This window comes from Pocillopora damicornis, chromosome 4 (assembly GCF_964200805.1).
Source record: "Pocillopora damicornis chromosome 4, jaPocDami1.2, whole genome shotgun sequence".
NCBI lineage: Eukaryota > Metazoa > Cnidaria > Anthozoa > Scleractinia > Pocilloporidae > Pocillopora > Pocillopora damicornis.
The window spans coordinates 30,374,254-30,389,819 of record NC_142673.1 but is presented as its reverse complement, the minus strand read 5'-3'; the positions used below and the strand labels follow the sequence as shown (position 1 = coordinate 30,389,819).

At 39.0% G+C, this 15,566-nt stretch overlaps 1 protein-coding gene and 2 long non-coding RNA genes across 7 annotated transcripts; all 3 read right to left on the bottom strand.

Annotated features, from left to right (window-relative positions):
- Nucleotides 1–78: 78 nt before the first annotated feature.
- Nucleotides 79–726, bottom strand: LOC113677002 (uncharacterized). Its single transcript, XR_003446763.2, has 2 exons — nucleotides 398–726; nucleotides 79–301 (listed from the first exon to the last, which is right to left on the bottom strand). It is a non-coding gene; the product is annotated as an uncharacterized LOC113677002 (long non-coding RNA).
- A 1,202-nt stretch (nucleotides 727–1,928) lies between these two features.
- Nucleotides 1,929–2,631, bottom strand: LOC113676999 (uncharacterized). Its single transcript, XR_003446762.2, has 2 exons — nucleotides 2,279–2,631; nucleotides 1,929–2,153 (listed from the first exon to the last, which is right to left on the bottom strand). It is a non-coding gene; the product is annotated as an uncharacterized LOC113676999 (long non-coding RNA).
- A 739-nt stretch (nucleotides 2,632–3,370) lies between these two features.
- LOC113676985 (uncharacterized) lies at nucleotides 3,371–12,461 on the bottom strand. Of its 5 annotated transcripts, none has more exons than XM_089203635.1 (5): nucleotides 12,259–12,362; nucleotides 8,860–8,955; nucleotides 6,605–7,852; nucleotides 6,198–6,257; nucleotides 3,371–5,802 (listed from the first exon to the last, which is right to left on the bottom strand). In XM_089203635.1, the coding sequence occupies exons 3-5, from the start codon at nucleotides 7,718–7,720 to the stop codon at nucleotides 5,317–5,319; spliced, it is 1,662 nt and encodes a 553-aa protein (XP_089059761.1). In that variant the 5' UTR covers nucleotides 7,721–7,852; nucleotides 8,860–8,955; nucleotides 12,259–12,362; the 3' UTR covers nucleotides 3,371–5,316. The 5 variants fall into 5 exon arrangements, with proteins under 5 accessions (XP_089059761.1, XP_089059763.1, XP_027049535.2 ...); XM_089203637.1 differs by lacking the exon at nucleotides 12,259–12,362 and adding an exon at nucleotides 10,614–10,904; XM_027193734.2 differs by lacking the exon at nucleotides 8,860–8,955 and having other exon boundaries at nucleotides 12,259–12,461.
- Between the last annotated feature and the right edge of the window lie 3,105 nt (nucleotides 12,462–15,566).

Below are 15,566 nucleotides of genomic sequence, written 5' to 3'. Positions count from 1 at the left end.
TTTACCTCCCGACAAGAGTTACTCAGTAGTCAAACGAACATACCCTCCCCCACCCTTCAAACAAATTAAAAGTAGCCATTGAATTTTACGATTGATTTTATTTATTTTACTATCTTTCCTTACAATCCGTGATCCACAATATTCTACGAAACTTTACATATAGTTTTGATTATTATAACACGATGCAAAGAAGCTTTAAACTTGTTATGAGATGTTTTCATCACTTTCTTTTTCCTCCTTCACAGACGCCCCTCATAGCCACGCATAAATCTCGAATAGTCCGTCCTTCGTCAAATGAGTTCTGCAAAATAAAAAACAAAGAAACAAAACAAAAGGAAAAATGTGGTTACGTTAATGGCGTTGGAGAGTGATGAAGAAGCCTGTATGGACACTGAACCTGGTTGAAGTTCCCTTCATCCACTTCTGGTGAAAACTTTGAGTATCTTTTCCCATCTGAGGGTGGGGCAGGGCCGAGGACTGCTTTACTTTGAGTGATAAAAGATGCTGACACCAAAATACACATTAGAAAAACGGCTGCTCGGAAATCCATCCTGACACGTCTCAGTTTTGTGGAGTATAACTTTACTTGTCTCAGGCTGAGCCACAGCTTCCTTGTTTTATTCTTTTCAGTCAGCTACCGAAAGAATTGAGAATATTCACAAAAGGTCTGTGTTTAACGAGTAATCTTTTCAATCTATCAATCCGTATCTTCTCCTTATCTTAACAAAATGTGAGGAATTTGGCAGGTGTGAATGAAGTGTGTCTATAGGACGCCGAATGTAACACCGTAATTACTTTGATAGGCCCAAGGGGATGCTTAAAATTGGCCAAAGCTTCAGGATGGGGGGAAGTTTAGGAGATGGCTACTGATCAGAAACTCAATGATGAAAAACAAAATTGTTGTTAATACCTTTCACTTTACCACTCACCGTCGCTCAGCTGTAAATTTAATAAACTCTTAGCGCGCTTCATTCATTGAATGAATGAAAAATTTACAATATTCAAAAGAAAATATTGAAAGTAAGAAACTGACAATTTCGATCCATGTCAAGGGTCCACTCATTTTGTCCCGGTGCAAACTATCTCAATAAAGATTCCAAGTAATGAGGTGGAGGCGGAGCGGAATACGACAATTTTCATTAATTATCCCTAACAACTACGAATATGTAAAATCAAGCCGGCATAGGGAAGCTCAGGGTAGCGTTTGCTCTGAGTACATGCTATTATCAAATATTATTTGGATCATTTCCATTATGGCAGGAGACGATTAATATATTACAAACTATGATGATGATGTTAATAATAGTAATAACAACAATTATAATAATGATAATAATAATAATGATATCAATAATGATAATAATAATAGTAACTACCTTGGTAATATTCGATGTGACTGTCGATATTATTGATGAACCCATCAGAGTAATTTCCATTCAAAATATCCTCATTACGTTCGAGGATAAACTTTAGGGAAGGAATACTATTAGTGCCCGTTTGAAGGTTTCAGTGGGCTTATCGCCATGTACTTTAAAACCGGGAAAGCTGGTTTGTGTCTCTACCCTTACAATTGTGTTTCTACGGTTTTTTTTAAGTCTGACTTTGATATGTTGGGTTCCACGATAAAATCTGGAACGCACTAAGGTTTTAAATTCATTTCGGACATATCTTCCCTTGCGCTTTACCTGGTTTTCAACTATTTTCATTTACTAAATATTTTCCTTTCTTTAAGGCCCAACTAGTATGATTTAAACTATATCCCATTAAAGGAAAAGTTTTTTCAGTAACACTTAAGAGATACTATCAACACGAGATGATATGTTTATAACGCGGGCTCATTGTTTCTTTTACCTCCCGACAAGAGTTACTCAGTAGTCAAACGAACATACCCGCTCCCACCCTTCAAACAAATTGAAAGTAGCCACCAATTTGAAATTTTACGGTCGATTTTAATTATTTTACTATATTTCCTTACAATCCGTGATCCACAATATTCTCCGAAACTTTACATATAGTTTTGATTATTATAACTTGACGCAAAGAAGCTCTAAACTTGTTGTGAGGTGTTTTCATCACTTTCTTTTTCCTCCTTCACAGACGTCCCTCATAGCCACGCATAAATCTCGAATAGTCCTTCCTTCGTCAAGCGAGTTCTGTAAAATAAAAAAAACAAAACAAAACAAAAGGAAAGTGTGACTACATCAACGGCGTTGGAGAGTGACGAAGAAGCCTGTATGGAGCTCATATTTCTTAAAGTAACGAACATAAGACACTGAACCTGGTTGAAGTTTCCTTCATCCGCTTCTGGTGAAAACTTTGAGTATCTTTTCCCAGAATTGTTCCCAAGGCTTATGACTGCTCTGCTTTGAGTGACGAAAGATGCTGACACCAAAATACACATTAGAAAAAAGGCTGCTTGGAAATCCATCCTGACACGTCTCAGTTTGTGGAGTATAACTTTAATTGTCTCAGGTTGTGTCACAGCTCCTTTGTTTTATTCTTTTCAGTCAGCTACCGAAAGAATTGAGAATATTCACAAAAGGTCTGTGTTTAACGAGTAATCTTTTCAATCTATCAATCCGTATCTTCTCTTTATCTTAACATAACGTGAGGACTTTGGCAGGTGTGAATGAAGTGTGTCTATAGGACGCCGAATGTAACACCGTAATTACTTTGATAGGCCCAAGGGGATGCTTAAAATTGACGAAAGCTTCAGGATAGGGGGGAAGTTTAGGAAATAGCTACTAATCAGAAACTCAGTGATGAAAAACAAAATTGTTGTTAATAACTTTCACGTTACCACTCACCGTCGCCCAGCCGTAAATTTAATGAACTTTTAGCGCGCTATACATTTCTTTGGATGGAAAATTTACAATATTCAGAAGAAAATATTGAAATTAAGAAACTGACGATTTCAATCCATGTTTATCTCGATACTGTCCACATACCAGGCTAAAAGAAAAGTCGATCTTAAACTTTTTGTTTAAGGGCAGTAGTGAAAGGGTGGCTTCCTAGAGAGAGGGATTGAGGCCTTTTAGAAATTTGAGGTTCTAGATAGGGGGTTTGTTACAAAAGGCGGATCATTCAAACATTAACGCAAGGTACAATTTTATTCCAATCAACACAGTTTTGGTCTTAGTGATGACAAGGAAGGCAAGGGAAGACGCACGAAAATATATTTTATTATGGATCAAGCTTGCATGTACGCAAGTGGAACCCGGTAATTTTTTTTTCCCTTACTTACGGAGTACTTCCTCCAATTCAGTATATTACCGGGAAGCAATATTTTGAAATTTCATCACTACGTCGTGCAATAACTCATCGACAGGGTCTTGCGATACTGTGAACACAAAATCCCTCTCACCACATGTAAAATCATTCTCGCTTTATTCTCTACTTAACTTAGCATAATCAGTGCAAATAATGCTGTGAACATTTGGTTATTTTTTGATTTGTTTTTTTACAAATTTAAGGAACCAATAGACACATTTTCAAAAAAATCGTTACTAAAAAATGCAATTGGTGTTTATAGCAATAAAAATGGAAAAATAATATTCTGGAAATGGTTTTAACGACCTCACCAACGATGTTATCTAAGGTCAGTCATCAAAAACATATCTTCTAATCTAACACAATGCATACAAATTTCTCATCTTAAACGCAGTTGCGTGCACAGAGCCATACAAATAGTGAATTAATTATCTTCCAGAAGTTTATAACTACTTTGCCAACTATGCTACCCCAGGTTATTTAAAGGCAAATTGGTGAAATTAAACTCAAGCCAAAGAAGCTAAATGCATTTGCGTGCATCCATGTAATTCAGCAATTGCTAAAACACTGCTTAGGAAGATTAAATTTTGTAATAACTTAAACATGGCTAGAAATCGAGGACATCACTTTACCATATAAATGAATTCGCCACAAGATACTAGCATACACCAATCAATATATCGACATTGCAATCCTCTTAACCGATGCCCATCACACGAGTAATACTTTCATCACTTCGAAGCAATCTAAACTTGACTAACGTTGGCAGGGGCGTAGCCAGCTTTCAGTTCAACGTTTTATAGGCCTGTACCCTAAGAAAGTACAATTTTCATTTTAAAATTTGCAAAAGTCATACTACTAGGCTTACGGAACAACTGACCTTGGCAGAGAACACATGTTTTTAGAATGTTCACCAAAACAATCTCACGAGACATTCGAAATGAACAACACAGTACTTGAAACACAACCAATCTTCGAGAACTAAAACCTAAACAAAACCTCCCGTTGAGTACTTTAAGCAAGGTCAAGGACAAACTCAAACACAACCAGCGATGACAATCATCGTACGAGAGTTAAGCCCAACTATAAGGGTCCAAGACGCATCACTCAAAGGGTAAAAGACCCTTTGAGTAATGTGAGACTCGCATAAAGATTTCAAGATAATCTAACAGGCCTAAACAATTCTCAAACATTTAGCCAGAACATTCCTAGTTTTAGTAGTTCCCAAACATTTCGAATTTTGGTAATTCATGACAATATTATAAAAGTCCACCGGGCGGAAAAAATTGTGGGCCCAGGCCTATAGGAGTATAGATTAGCCACGCCCCTGATAAGCATAAAATGTGTTTTTCTTGTTTATGATTCACTCTTTCAAACCAATATGAAATATAAATTTTATGATTTACGATAATTCTCTATGCAGCTATCACATACTGGGTTCACCTCCAAAACTTTGCAAGAAATTCATACAAACGTTACCCTAAAGTTTTAAAACTATTCCACCGGCCAAAGGTATAAAATATATCTGTCATGTCTATAAAATAACGGACATCTGATGTCAATCAATTAAACCTACGTTCAACCAAGTAATCAAAATGTAAAAAGTCAGTTTAGAAAAATATTAAGTTTTGGAAATAAATAGTTCTTTGATTACAGATTTGTTTAGTTTTTCCCAGTACACAGTAGTGCCTTTTTGTAACTAGCCTTTTGAAAAAAAAAGCTTCATCACTTAGGATTTCCTTTTTTCTTACTTTTAATTTTCAGTTTGAACTTTGGACAAACTGGCGCTGGATGGGAAGAAATTCTTACAACCAGCACCTTAATAGGCAGCATGTAATTTTTGTAGATTAGGAGGTGAGAAAAATAGATATAACGCTTCAGCGGATTTTGAAAAGATTACGATTCGAGCGGACTAGTTGCAACCTTCTAATAATCAATCACTGGAACGTTTTGCATGCCTGCGGACGCAGCATACCAGCCTCTTAAGCAGTCAGTAGTATTACTCACTCTTTTTTAACAGTTATTGTTTCGTTATGAAAGTAAAGTTCAGTCATCCAGACTGGACGTAAACTTTGGCCGGCGAACACAACGCTTCTTTCTCTTGTCAGTTATGACGTCACCACCACCTGGCTGACTGTTGTGACAAACATTTCCGACGTATGTCACCTCCACGTGTTTTCCTTTTTCTTTTCGGATCACAAATCGCACCTTCACGTTACACTCTGGTCGCTTGCATTCTGCACCTCCTCTGAAGAACACCGCTGAGTGGATTTTGCGAGAGTTTTCTGATCTTACGTGATTATTCTTGAAGCGCAAACTGCACCATGGGTTGCTTTCTTTGACTTTGCTAAGGAAGATTCGTGTCCAGTCGCCACTCAATAATCGGCCACCGCTGGGGAATGTGTTGATTGGAATCCTCTTCCAGTCTTCTTTGGACAGCTTAAATCTCGCCGTAGTTCCGTCGATATTCTTGCGGAAATACTTTTCATGTTTACCATCTTCATCGCCATCATCTGATGAGTCAGAATCGTCCTATGAAAACGAAAAACCAAGGTTACTTTTATTCTGACTACATTATTTACCCTGACTATATTTATTTTCTGCATAGACCTTTTGTTCTAAATATTTCTTCTGCATTTACATACTTGCCATTGTCCTGTCCTATAATCTGCCGAACCCCTATTATTTAGCCTAACACTTCACCCGATATACTCTTCACTGCAAAGATTCCATCTTAATTCCCTGATGATGCCGTAGATCGGCAAAAGCTCGGAAAACTAAATTTTCGTAGCATACCTGGCCTCACTTGATTCACACGTCTGACTTTTGACGCTATGCTACTCAAGGACAACATCCAACGCTTGACTAAAGCTAACAATTATCATAATCAATTTTTATCGAGTACGACTGACAACGGCAAAACCTACCAATTCATGGTATTCTTTCTGTTGCAGATCCTGTCTGATTCCATGGGCGGTGGATTCAAACTGTTTGAAAAATAATACCAAGTCTATTTTTTTGCCATGAATAGTATTACCTCTATTGATCATCATTATCATTACTGATATTATTATTATTTTTATAATTATTGCTCTTGTTGTTGCTGTTTTTTGATGTTCTTAGTGTTATCGCTGTTATTGTTGTAGTTACGGTTTCTGTTACTTTTGTTGTTGTTATCACTAAAAAATGGCAACAACAAAAGTTATATTTAATAGATGGAAAATAAAACTACAGACTACAGTAAAATGCATTTGGTAAGAATATTTCAAAGATAATGGTAGCAAAACAAAACATTAAAAGAAAGACATAAAAACCCAGATATGTCACAGCTCACCTTGCCTGCTGCATCGCTCATGACCTCACCATTCCATGTTGAAGGAACCATGATGACAGAAGGACGTTCATTTCTCAAACCAAAGGCGGGAAAATGAGAGGAACCTGGATCGGAATGATGACAAGAACAATTACAACTGGGTCTTGGCTGAGCTCCTATCTCATACGGGGTCAAGGCTCTGTGGGTACCCCTGAAGGTATTCATTTGGAGACCTGGTGCCTTTTCTTGATTAAGCACATCGTATGGTGGTGACAATCTATCAGGACCCAATTGATCACGCGGAATTGTCCCGTAAGTACTCGACTGGTAAGCGGCCAGTCCCGCTGGTGAAGGTGTCACTTCTGGTTTGCTCCGGGTTCTTTCGCAGGGGTCATAGCCACTGTCGTAAACATAACTAACAGGAGTCCCAGCTTGGGAGGTCTGTGAAATTGCTCCTCCTTCTTGGGTATCACTCTCCATGGGATAATAGTAAACTTCATGACTACCACCGTTTTCGTAAACTGGAACCGTGTACACGTTCAAAATTTTTCCATGGGGCATCTCCTCGGAGACACTCGTGGGATACGAATCCTCTGGCAGAAGTGGCTTCTCGATAGAACCAATCGATTTGATTTCGTATGGAATCTTTATCGCCCCGTTAGATCTTTGCCCACAAGTATTCGAATGGTAAGCTTCATCTGGCCGCGATTTCTCGATTCCATTCGGCTTGCTTCCGAAAGGAATCGGTTTCTCGATAGTTCCAATCGATTTGATTTCGTAAGGAATCTTGACCGTTGCATAAGACATTTGGCCCGAAGTATTCCCATGGTAGGCATCAGCAGGCAGCGTTTTCACGACGGTTGCCATCGATTTCACTTCGTAAGCGATCGTGTTGTTGGTCGTTATTCCCTCGTACACACTCATTTCCACACAAGGTGTCTTTCCATATACATCCAACTGGCCCGATTCCATCATTAAACCGTTGTTGTTCTCAGCAGAAACACGTACGAGTGTTTCCATCTGTCCATTAGCGTGATTCATCAATCTTAAACTTTCTTCTTCGCGACAGCAAGATTCGTCAGAAGCCAGCGGCTCCAATTTTGGACAAACGCTTGTAATGTCGTGTAGTGAATACATATCAGCCAAAAACAGTTCAGTATTTTCCTCAGAGTGCCAAAGAAACGTGAACACTTAACTTGCTGTATGCGGTGAATACTTCGGCATAGCTCTTTGGAAACTAGTTTTGGGCTGTGGTGATCACGGGTCCAACTGGAAAGAGAGCAAGAAAGCCACAGAAATAAAAGATCAGTAAACTTCAAACATTCAATTGATTGGCCTTGTGTGTAACTTGCAATAAAGGTTTTCTCTCACAATTATTGAGTCATTTCGTTACACTGGCAAGAAAACTGAAGCTCATTCTTGGCCATTGAAAAACGAAATAGTGACTGCGGACGTAAATAATCGTTTCATTTTCGAGTGTTTTTATCTCAAGCAATTGTTCATTTTAGTAGAAGTCAAAACAGAGGTATCGATCTTTTTTTCCGTTTCGTCGCAATAATATAAAAATATTCTTTCAGTTTTAGCCGGAAGCGCCAGAGCGAAGGGTCACTCTTGAGATATAAGCATGTGATTAGCCTCTCGATAACCAAAGATTTTTTTCTACCTTGCATGACATATGTATGTGTTCTATTAGGAATAAATGTGAGACCTCTGCACAATTCAAGAAGCTTTAACGGGTCCTTTTTTTCTGAATGCGAGCCAAGTTTACTGATTTCGATTAATGAAGTAAGGCACAGGGAAAAGGAGGCATTGTAACTAGTTGTAGTAAATCAAAAGTCGGTCAATCAACGCATACGACCGAGCTCAAAATTTACTTTCTTTCTTTCCTATCTCCTCACTGGACGGTGTCGCCCTTGCTAATCGTAGCAGTATGCCAGCTGCTATCACAATCGAACCTAGCACATAGCTTTAGCTCAACGACAAATTTCCTCTACATTTGTATCTCAGTTGGTAGAGCATCCTACGCGAAATCAGGTCTAAGTTTCGAATCCTCGTGGGATGCTTAAATTTTTTTTCCCACGCTCGTGACTGATACTTGCAGCGGTAGACATAATATAACAAAGTTCATTTTCTTACATCCTATACAAAGATAAATTCGCCTATATCGATACGGCCATTTCCGGTTCAAGACTGAATTCTCCCCAACTATGTTTTGAGAAATATACTGGCACTCGTACCTAGAATTAGTATTTTATCTGTAAACAGAAACTTCTGACCTTCTTAGTCGAGTGAACAAAAACATTCCAAGCAGTAACGATGTCTCACGGTTATGTCTCACAGTTATGTCTTCCTTTCACCGTCTTCACGCATTTCTTTTGTGACAACGGCACCAATACGATGAAAATGAAAATAGAATTATGACGTAAATATAAGATGGTTCTTCGTTCTTATTAACGCTATCGTGTTGTAAGTCCCAAGGATTTTTAATCTCTTTGAAGTTATCAAGCTCTTTTTGTCTGTGTGACATTCAGTACGATAGCTTTGTTTAAAGTAACTTAGCCACTTATGCCTATTTTACTTTGAATTTTCGGTACGTATTGATGTCATTGTGACTTGTTTTCAATGCAGGTTATCAATCTCAAATCAACAAATTTTGTACTTTACACATCTTATCAACTTAACAGAACTTTTTCCTTTTTTTTTTTTTTTTTTTTTTTTTTTTTAATATGAGCGCCTAGCACAGGAGACTTCTATTCTTTTTACGTCACAGGGAAAGATAAATGAAATGCAATCTCGTTGAAAACCTCCGCTTAAAATTTCCAGTCTGCATGATCATTGCGTGACCTCCTTTTTATCGCTCTGGTGATGTGGTAAGTGCGAACTGACCTGTGGAAACCAGTGGTAAAATCCGGGCACGCAGTGTTGTAATATGAGTTCCGCTTTGCGGTCACATATTATTTTTAAGATAATGCGCTCGTAAATTAACCGCTCTAATATCATAGATCTTATATACAGCATATATTCCGCTCAGCGTAGGGAAGGAAATACTCACAATTTAGTTTAAACCAAAAAGTTGTAAGTTAACAAGTTCGACAGTCAACTGAAAGACATGACGACGGAACCTAGCACTACGTGCTGCTTAAATTTCAGCTGTGTTTAAACAAAAATAATTACAAATTCCGCTATGCAAATTCTTCAGATCGCAACACGTAAGTTCCGATTCTAGATTTTTCCTTTCTTTACGAAAACGAAATCTATGACATTTTTTCCGGCTAATCCAGATAAACTCGTAGGATTCCGGGTCAAAGGAAACTTGAGAGGGCAGAACGTTTGTGCTCATTTCTTTATTTAAATCAAAATATAGGTCTACTTTGGAAATTCCAGCTATTAAAATCAACTGAAAACAAAATTTTACGTCCTCAAGACGTAGAGGTTATTAAAAGACGTTCTACAAGTGGATAATCCTTGTTCAATTCAAGCATTAACAACAGCACGTTCGAACCCTAGATTCTGCCGCGTCATTGTCTCTCACGTGCTGATACTTTCACAGATAAATCTGCCGCGTTTAGAAACCAACGAAATTGTCCAATTATAGCTTTACTAGTGCAGTCTGGTCATAAAATCCGGTAAGGGAATAAAACGTGATTGCATAACAACGACATTATTGTGTAAACTAAACAGAGAGATTATTATTCACATCCACGTGGAATTAGCATTCATGCGCATCAATATTTTGCATATTTTGCATGATAATATTACTACACGCGCTGGTCACAAACCCAGGGCAAAAAGACAACTTTTAGATGACAACTACTACTACAATTGTAAAGTTCTTGATTGCAGTGCACTGCTTCATGCTCCTCGATCCCTTACTACAGGAATGTGATTCCGTGCCTTCAGCCTGGAGACTGAACTCAAAACATCTTCTGTAAAGGTTTTATTAACTAACCTTCGATCTAATAAATACCATCTGAATCTGAGGTATTCGAAAAATTAAAAAAAAACCTATTAATGAAATCGCTCTACCAACCTTTATGGAGGGTTGTTTTCGTGTCTCAATTACCAACTTGTCCAGTTTTAAAACGAGATCTCTATTTCTGTGATCATTCCACATTTGAGGTATTTCAACATAATCAGTGTCGATCGAACACAACCTCCCGATCAAATCACACTAGTATGTTCAGGACCTTCTTCATGTAAATCAAGCTAAACGATATTTGAGTCCAGACGCTGTTTAAGGAAACAAAAAGAGCTGTGTATTGAAAGTAAAGCGACAGAAGAACAGAAACGTACCTTCTAGGAATGACACGCCTCCTAACTCAATGAATTCGATGCGTGACACAAAGCAAAGCACTGCGTTGGGTCATGTGGGCAGGTGGGTGGGGGTCAAGGGAAGGTTACGCGCGAGAACAAATAAGCGATGAAAACCAAACCGTATTTTCTGATTCGTCAAGCCTCATTTCCCATTTTACGTTAAAAAATAAGATAGGATTGCCAGATAGATCGAAAAAGTAGGGGTTTTCCTAAGCGACAGACTACCCATAGATTTTATCGCAAACTAAGACCGTGACTAATTCACCGGAAACCTCCAGAACACTTACTGTTGTCGAGGGCAACCTCTTTATTCATGATTAGTGTTTGACGTGTAACCAGAATATAGTGTCCACATGACCTGACGCATGACTTATGAAACAGAAAAGCTGACTGATCTTGAATTCACACTGTGTAAGCGAATCGAGAAAAACAACAAAATGGCAGCCAAGATGTGTTTAACCAAAGCTGCCTTATTAAACAAAGTATAAAACATTGCGACACAATAGAACATCCCAAGACAATTAATAGTGTCTATTACGCAGTTGACAATCAGCTCTTATTGAGCAACTAAACGACACAAAGTCCAGCGGAACTTAGCGATCTGTCGCTCGTCTCTGATATCAGCCCTAAAGCGAGATTAATTACGAAATTCAAATCACGCTTCAAAATACTCTGCTTCAAATGAATCAGTAATTTCCTGCTACATCACAGTTATGATAAAAATGCGCCCTTATTTAACAGCCACCACAACGAAATAACGGCGACTTCACATGGAGAGTGACCTTGATCTTACTGCGCGCTGATTTCATGCGGAATGCTGCGAAAAACTATGCATGGTTTCGCCTGAAGACACATAGATTTGCATCGTGGCGCAAAGTAACTAAGACACATTTTGTTTCATCATCTAAAGGTTTCACTAAGCGAAAATGTTATTCTCGTAATGGCAACAGATGACGAAAATACACACAAAGTAATTTTAGGCTAAACAATTGTGTCCAAATCAAGAACTCGGTTCATTTCTTCGTAGTAGCGGAATGTGATTCCGTGATGCTGGCCTGTTATCCGAAAACACGAAACAGCGCCATACTAGAACAAGCTGAAGAACTCAATGATTAGACTGGCCGATGTTATGATATCAGAAAGAACCAAGTACAAAAAAGGTGTCTAGAAATAGATAAGCTTCAAACGGGAATAGTTCGGTAAACATTCAACACAGACACGATCTCATTCTCCGGTTTCAGCGGAAATAAAGTCCTGCTCGGTTCGCAAGCGAATCTAACGGGGAACAGAATCAGTCCCATGTTCAAATATTAATAAACCGCTTTGAATTATTGAAGAAGTATCTTTAAAAGGCTACTCACCAAAAGCGGGTATTTTTGGTTCTGTTTGCGTAGAACTTCGAAGCTGCTCACAGACACACAATACAAACAGGCATGCCGTTCTGAGTCACCGAGTTTACGTTATTAATAGAAGCATACCGGACGGGTTATATTTGTTTGGGACCGTGTGTCACTCAAGAGGGACTGGGGCGGCCCGATCAGCTCGAGGTGAGGGTGGTTTGGAATATTAAAGTTATATACTAATAAAAATAATATATACGTGTAAGTTATAGAATGTAAAGTAAATAAAGTGGGTCTGAAAAATTGGTTTTCTGAGAGAGACTATCCAGTCCCCCCTTACCCCTCCCCCCCTTCCCACCAGCGAAATCAACCGTGAGAGCGGAAAACTCTTTCATTGCCAATTATGCTCCGCATGGGCTTAAAGTTCTGTTTTCTTTAAAATCATCTCAAGCAATTTTCCTGTTTGGTTTGTGGTAGACCAACTTTACTATGTTAAATCATAAGGAATGCGAGCCTATCAATACATCATTTGCGCGTTTAAGACATGTGGAATTAACTTTAAACAATCGATAACATTCCTTGATTAATCTGTTGGACTCCACGTGGCCGATGGATGGTTCACATTAGTTTAAACTTCCGGCAACGAATGAACTGTGGACTCTCTCGTAACTCTGATTATAAAAGAGTCGATTGTTTAACACAATAGGAACCGCAGACGAGAATAAACAACGGCCAGAGTTTCGAAGAGGAGTATACGAACACCGGAGAACGAATATTTCAAGAAGAACAGCTGACCAAATACATGCTTTCACTTCCGGTGATGTGCACGCTGAATGAGATTACACAAAAATATGAGGAAGTTTTTACATTGATTGACAGCAGAGGTTGGCCCGGGCCAACTTCCTCATCTTCCAGGAACAAAAGGAATGAACCGAGCGTTAAAGCGCTCTTTAAGCAGTGAAGAAGGAAAAATGAAACGAAACGTAACGATATTTTGTTAGTATCATACTCAGAGAAAAGGCGCAATTTTTTCGCGCTTCGCGCTCGCCTAGCGCTTGTTTCGTTCGCCTGTGAAACTAAAAAAAAATTACGCCTGTTTTGCAGGCTACGGCTGACGTTACATTTGGACATTAGTTCTCTTGGCCCTATATAAAAGGCCGCTGACAAATGATTGAAAAGAAATCGGTATAGAGCGTTAGCGTTTCCGACGTCTTGCTTAGAAGAGAAAGAAATAAGGTATATCTTAATTCAGTTGAATTGTGATGCAACAGTTTCTTTGACTTCCGGTTCTTGTTGAACTTATCAACTTCCACTCAACGCTGATAAAAATATCCAAGCTTATGACTGAGGCCCGGGCCGTACTAGAGCTTCTTTTGTTTGTTAAGCGAAAAATCTGTCAACAAGTAGCGTAAAGTAAGTGCGACCTTGCCAAATTTTGCGGATCGCCAAAATCCTCAAAGGAGCCGATATTCTGCTTCTTGTTTTTCCAACTAGTTAGCTGTCATCGTTCGCAAGATATGTCTAGTTGCAATTTAAGCGAGAATAAACTTTGGTCCGATAGTGTAGTTTGGCGCGCGCGATGGCAGGACACAACAATTTTTTCGTTGTCCATCTGGCCCTCAGTTTTCCTCTGGGAAGCGAGGAATTTTGAGCCAAGTTTTTATTCGAATGTCTATGACTCGTACCCTGGCCCGGTCATTGCATGGCGGCAATTTGGAGAACGATCGGCTTCAACGAGTACTCTCCTTCCATTGGAATTATCGAAGCTAGCACAAGTGGTGCAAGCTGCAACCAAGCGAAGTACGGTACATGGTCTAACCGCTGGTCGCCGGGAAGACCTAAATTAAGGACGGTTTCGAAAGCGAGCTCTATTTAAGTGAAGTCTTTGTCTTCTTCGTCTTCTTCGTCTTCTTCGTCTAAAGGATGAGACTGGCCGCATAGAAGCTTGTTGATAATGTAATTACAATACAGAAAACCCTACGAAAAAACCCGCAGAGCCGCGAAGATAATCATTCGACCCCAGTCCTTTCTTGCCCAGTAATTCGAGCGGGAAATTTTCCTTATCTTTAATAGAGGAAGATGGGTTTGTGATTGACGTGTGTGTCAATCAATGAAGTTTTGGCCAGAGGATACTAATTTGATGCGACCGCCGCCAAAAATTGGAAATCGCAAAATTTTTGCCGATATTTTGGCTGGCGTAAAATTGGGAAATATTTAATTCGCTTTAGTGCGACCCGGCCCTTAACCCCTTTCAGACGAATTGGCACATTATCCAACCTAAAAAAACTTACTTTGATTAGAGTGCCCAATTTTTTATGACTGATGTATTTCCCTTTTTAAAGGCAAAAAATCCAATTAACGTTAATCCAATAGATTAGCGAATTATGTGGGAGACCGAAAGATTCGCTCCGTATCCCGAAAAATTCCATATCCGGGATGCCGTCGATAATCCGGGAGAGTTGACACCGAAACTCCCTAATCCCTTCTCTGCTAAAATGCTCTGTCTTTTGATTTGAATAATACCCAATGATAACAATTATTGTGATGATAATACTTACTTCTCAACTTTTTCGTCTCAAATTCGTATTGCGTGGCAAGACCAGGAAGCGGTTGTTTATATTCTGAAATGACGGTTAAAGTAAAGTAGGAGCTCCAGTAAAAAAATGACAAAGTTTCTCGAGTACAGAGTTGACGCTAAAAAAAATTCATAGAATGCGTTATTTCAACAGTATTTCGGTTCGCTTTCCCGTCACGTCATAAATATGCATCCTATTGACTCATACTCGAAATTTTTATTTGAACCACTCGGTCCCGCGCGCAATCCCGTTAAAAAACCATAAGCGGGACCTTGCGCTTATACGATACCCTGAGCCAGGCTCTCTGTCAGTGGGGACGAGCCAAAAAGGGAACGACCCGGAACATGCCAGCTAGGAATCAACGTAAGCCATAATTTTCCCTCACCCAGTAAAAAAAGCAATGTTGCGGGATTTTTTTTTGTGTGGATTGTCATATGACTCACTGTAATAAATATCTTCGATCTCTTAATTTTCGGGACTTTATTTATTTTCCGTGAATTCATTTTCGCACATCTAGGCTATATGGTGAGCCCGCAAATTCAAAAGCCATACAGCGTTATACTCAAGCGCATTTGGTGTCTGGAATATAACTCGTCACGGTACCACACAGATCAGCAATAAGGAAGACTTAGGTTCGGGTAAGTTATTTGACTTTCAGAGTTGTTCGGGAATTATAATTCTCTGGTTTACCAATAAAGTACGGAGAGAATATTAGAGAATGAATATCGCTCGCGTTTACTCTCACGTGTCCTC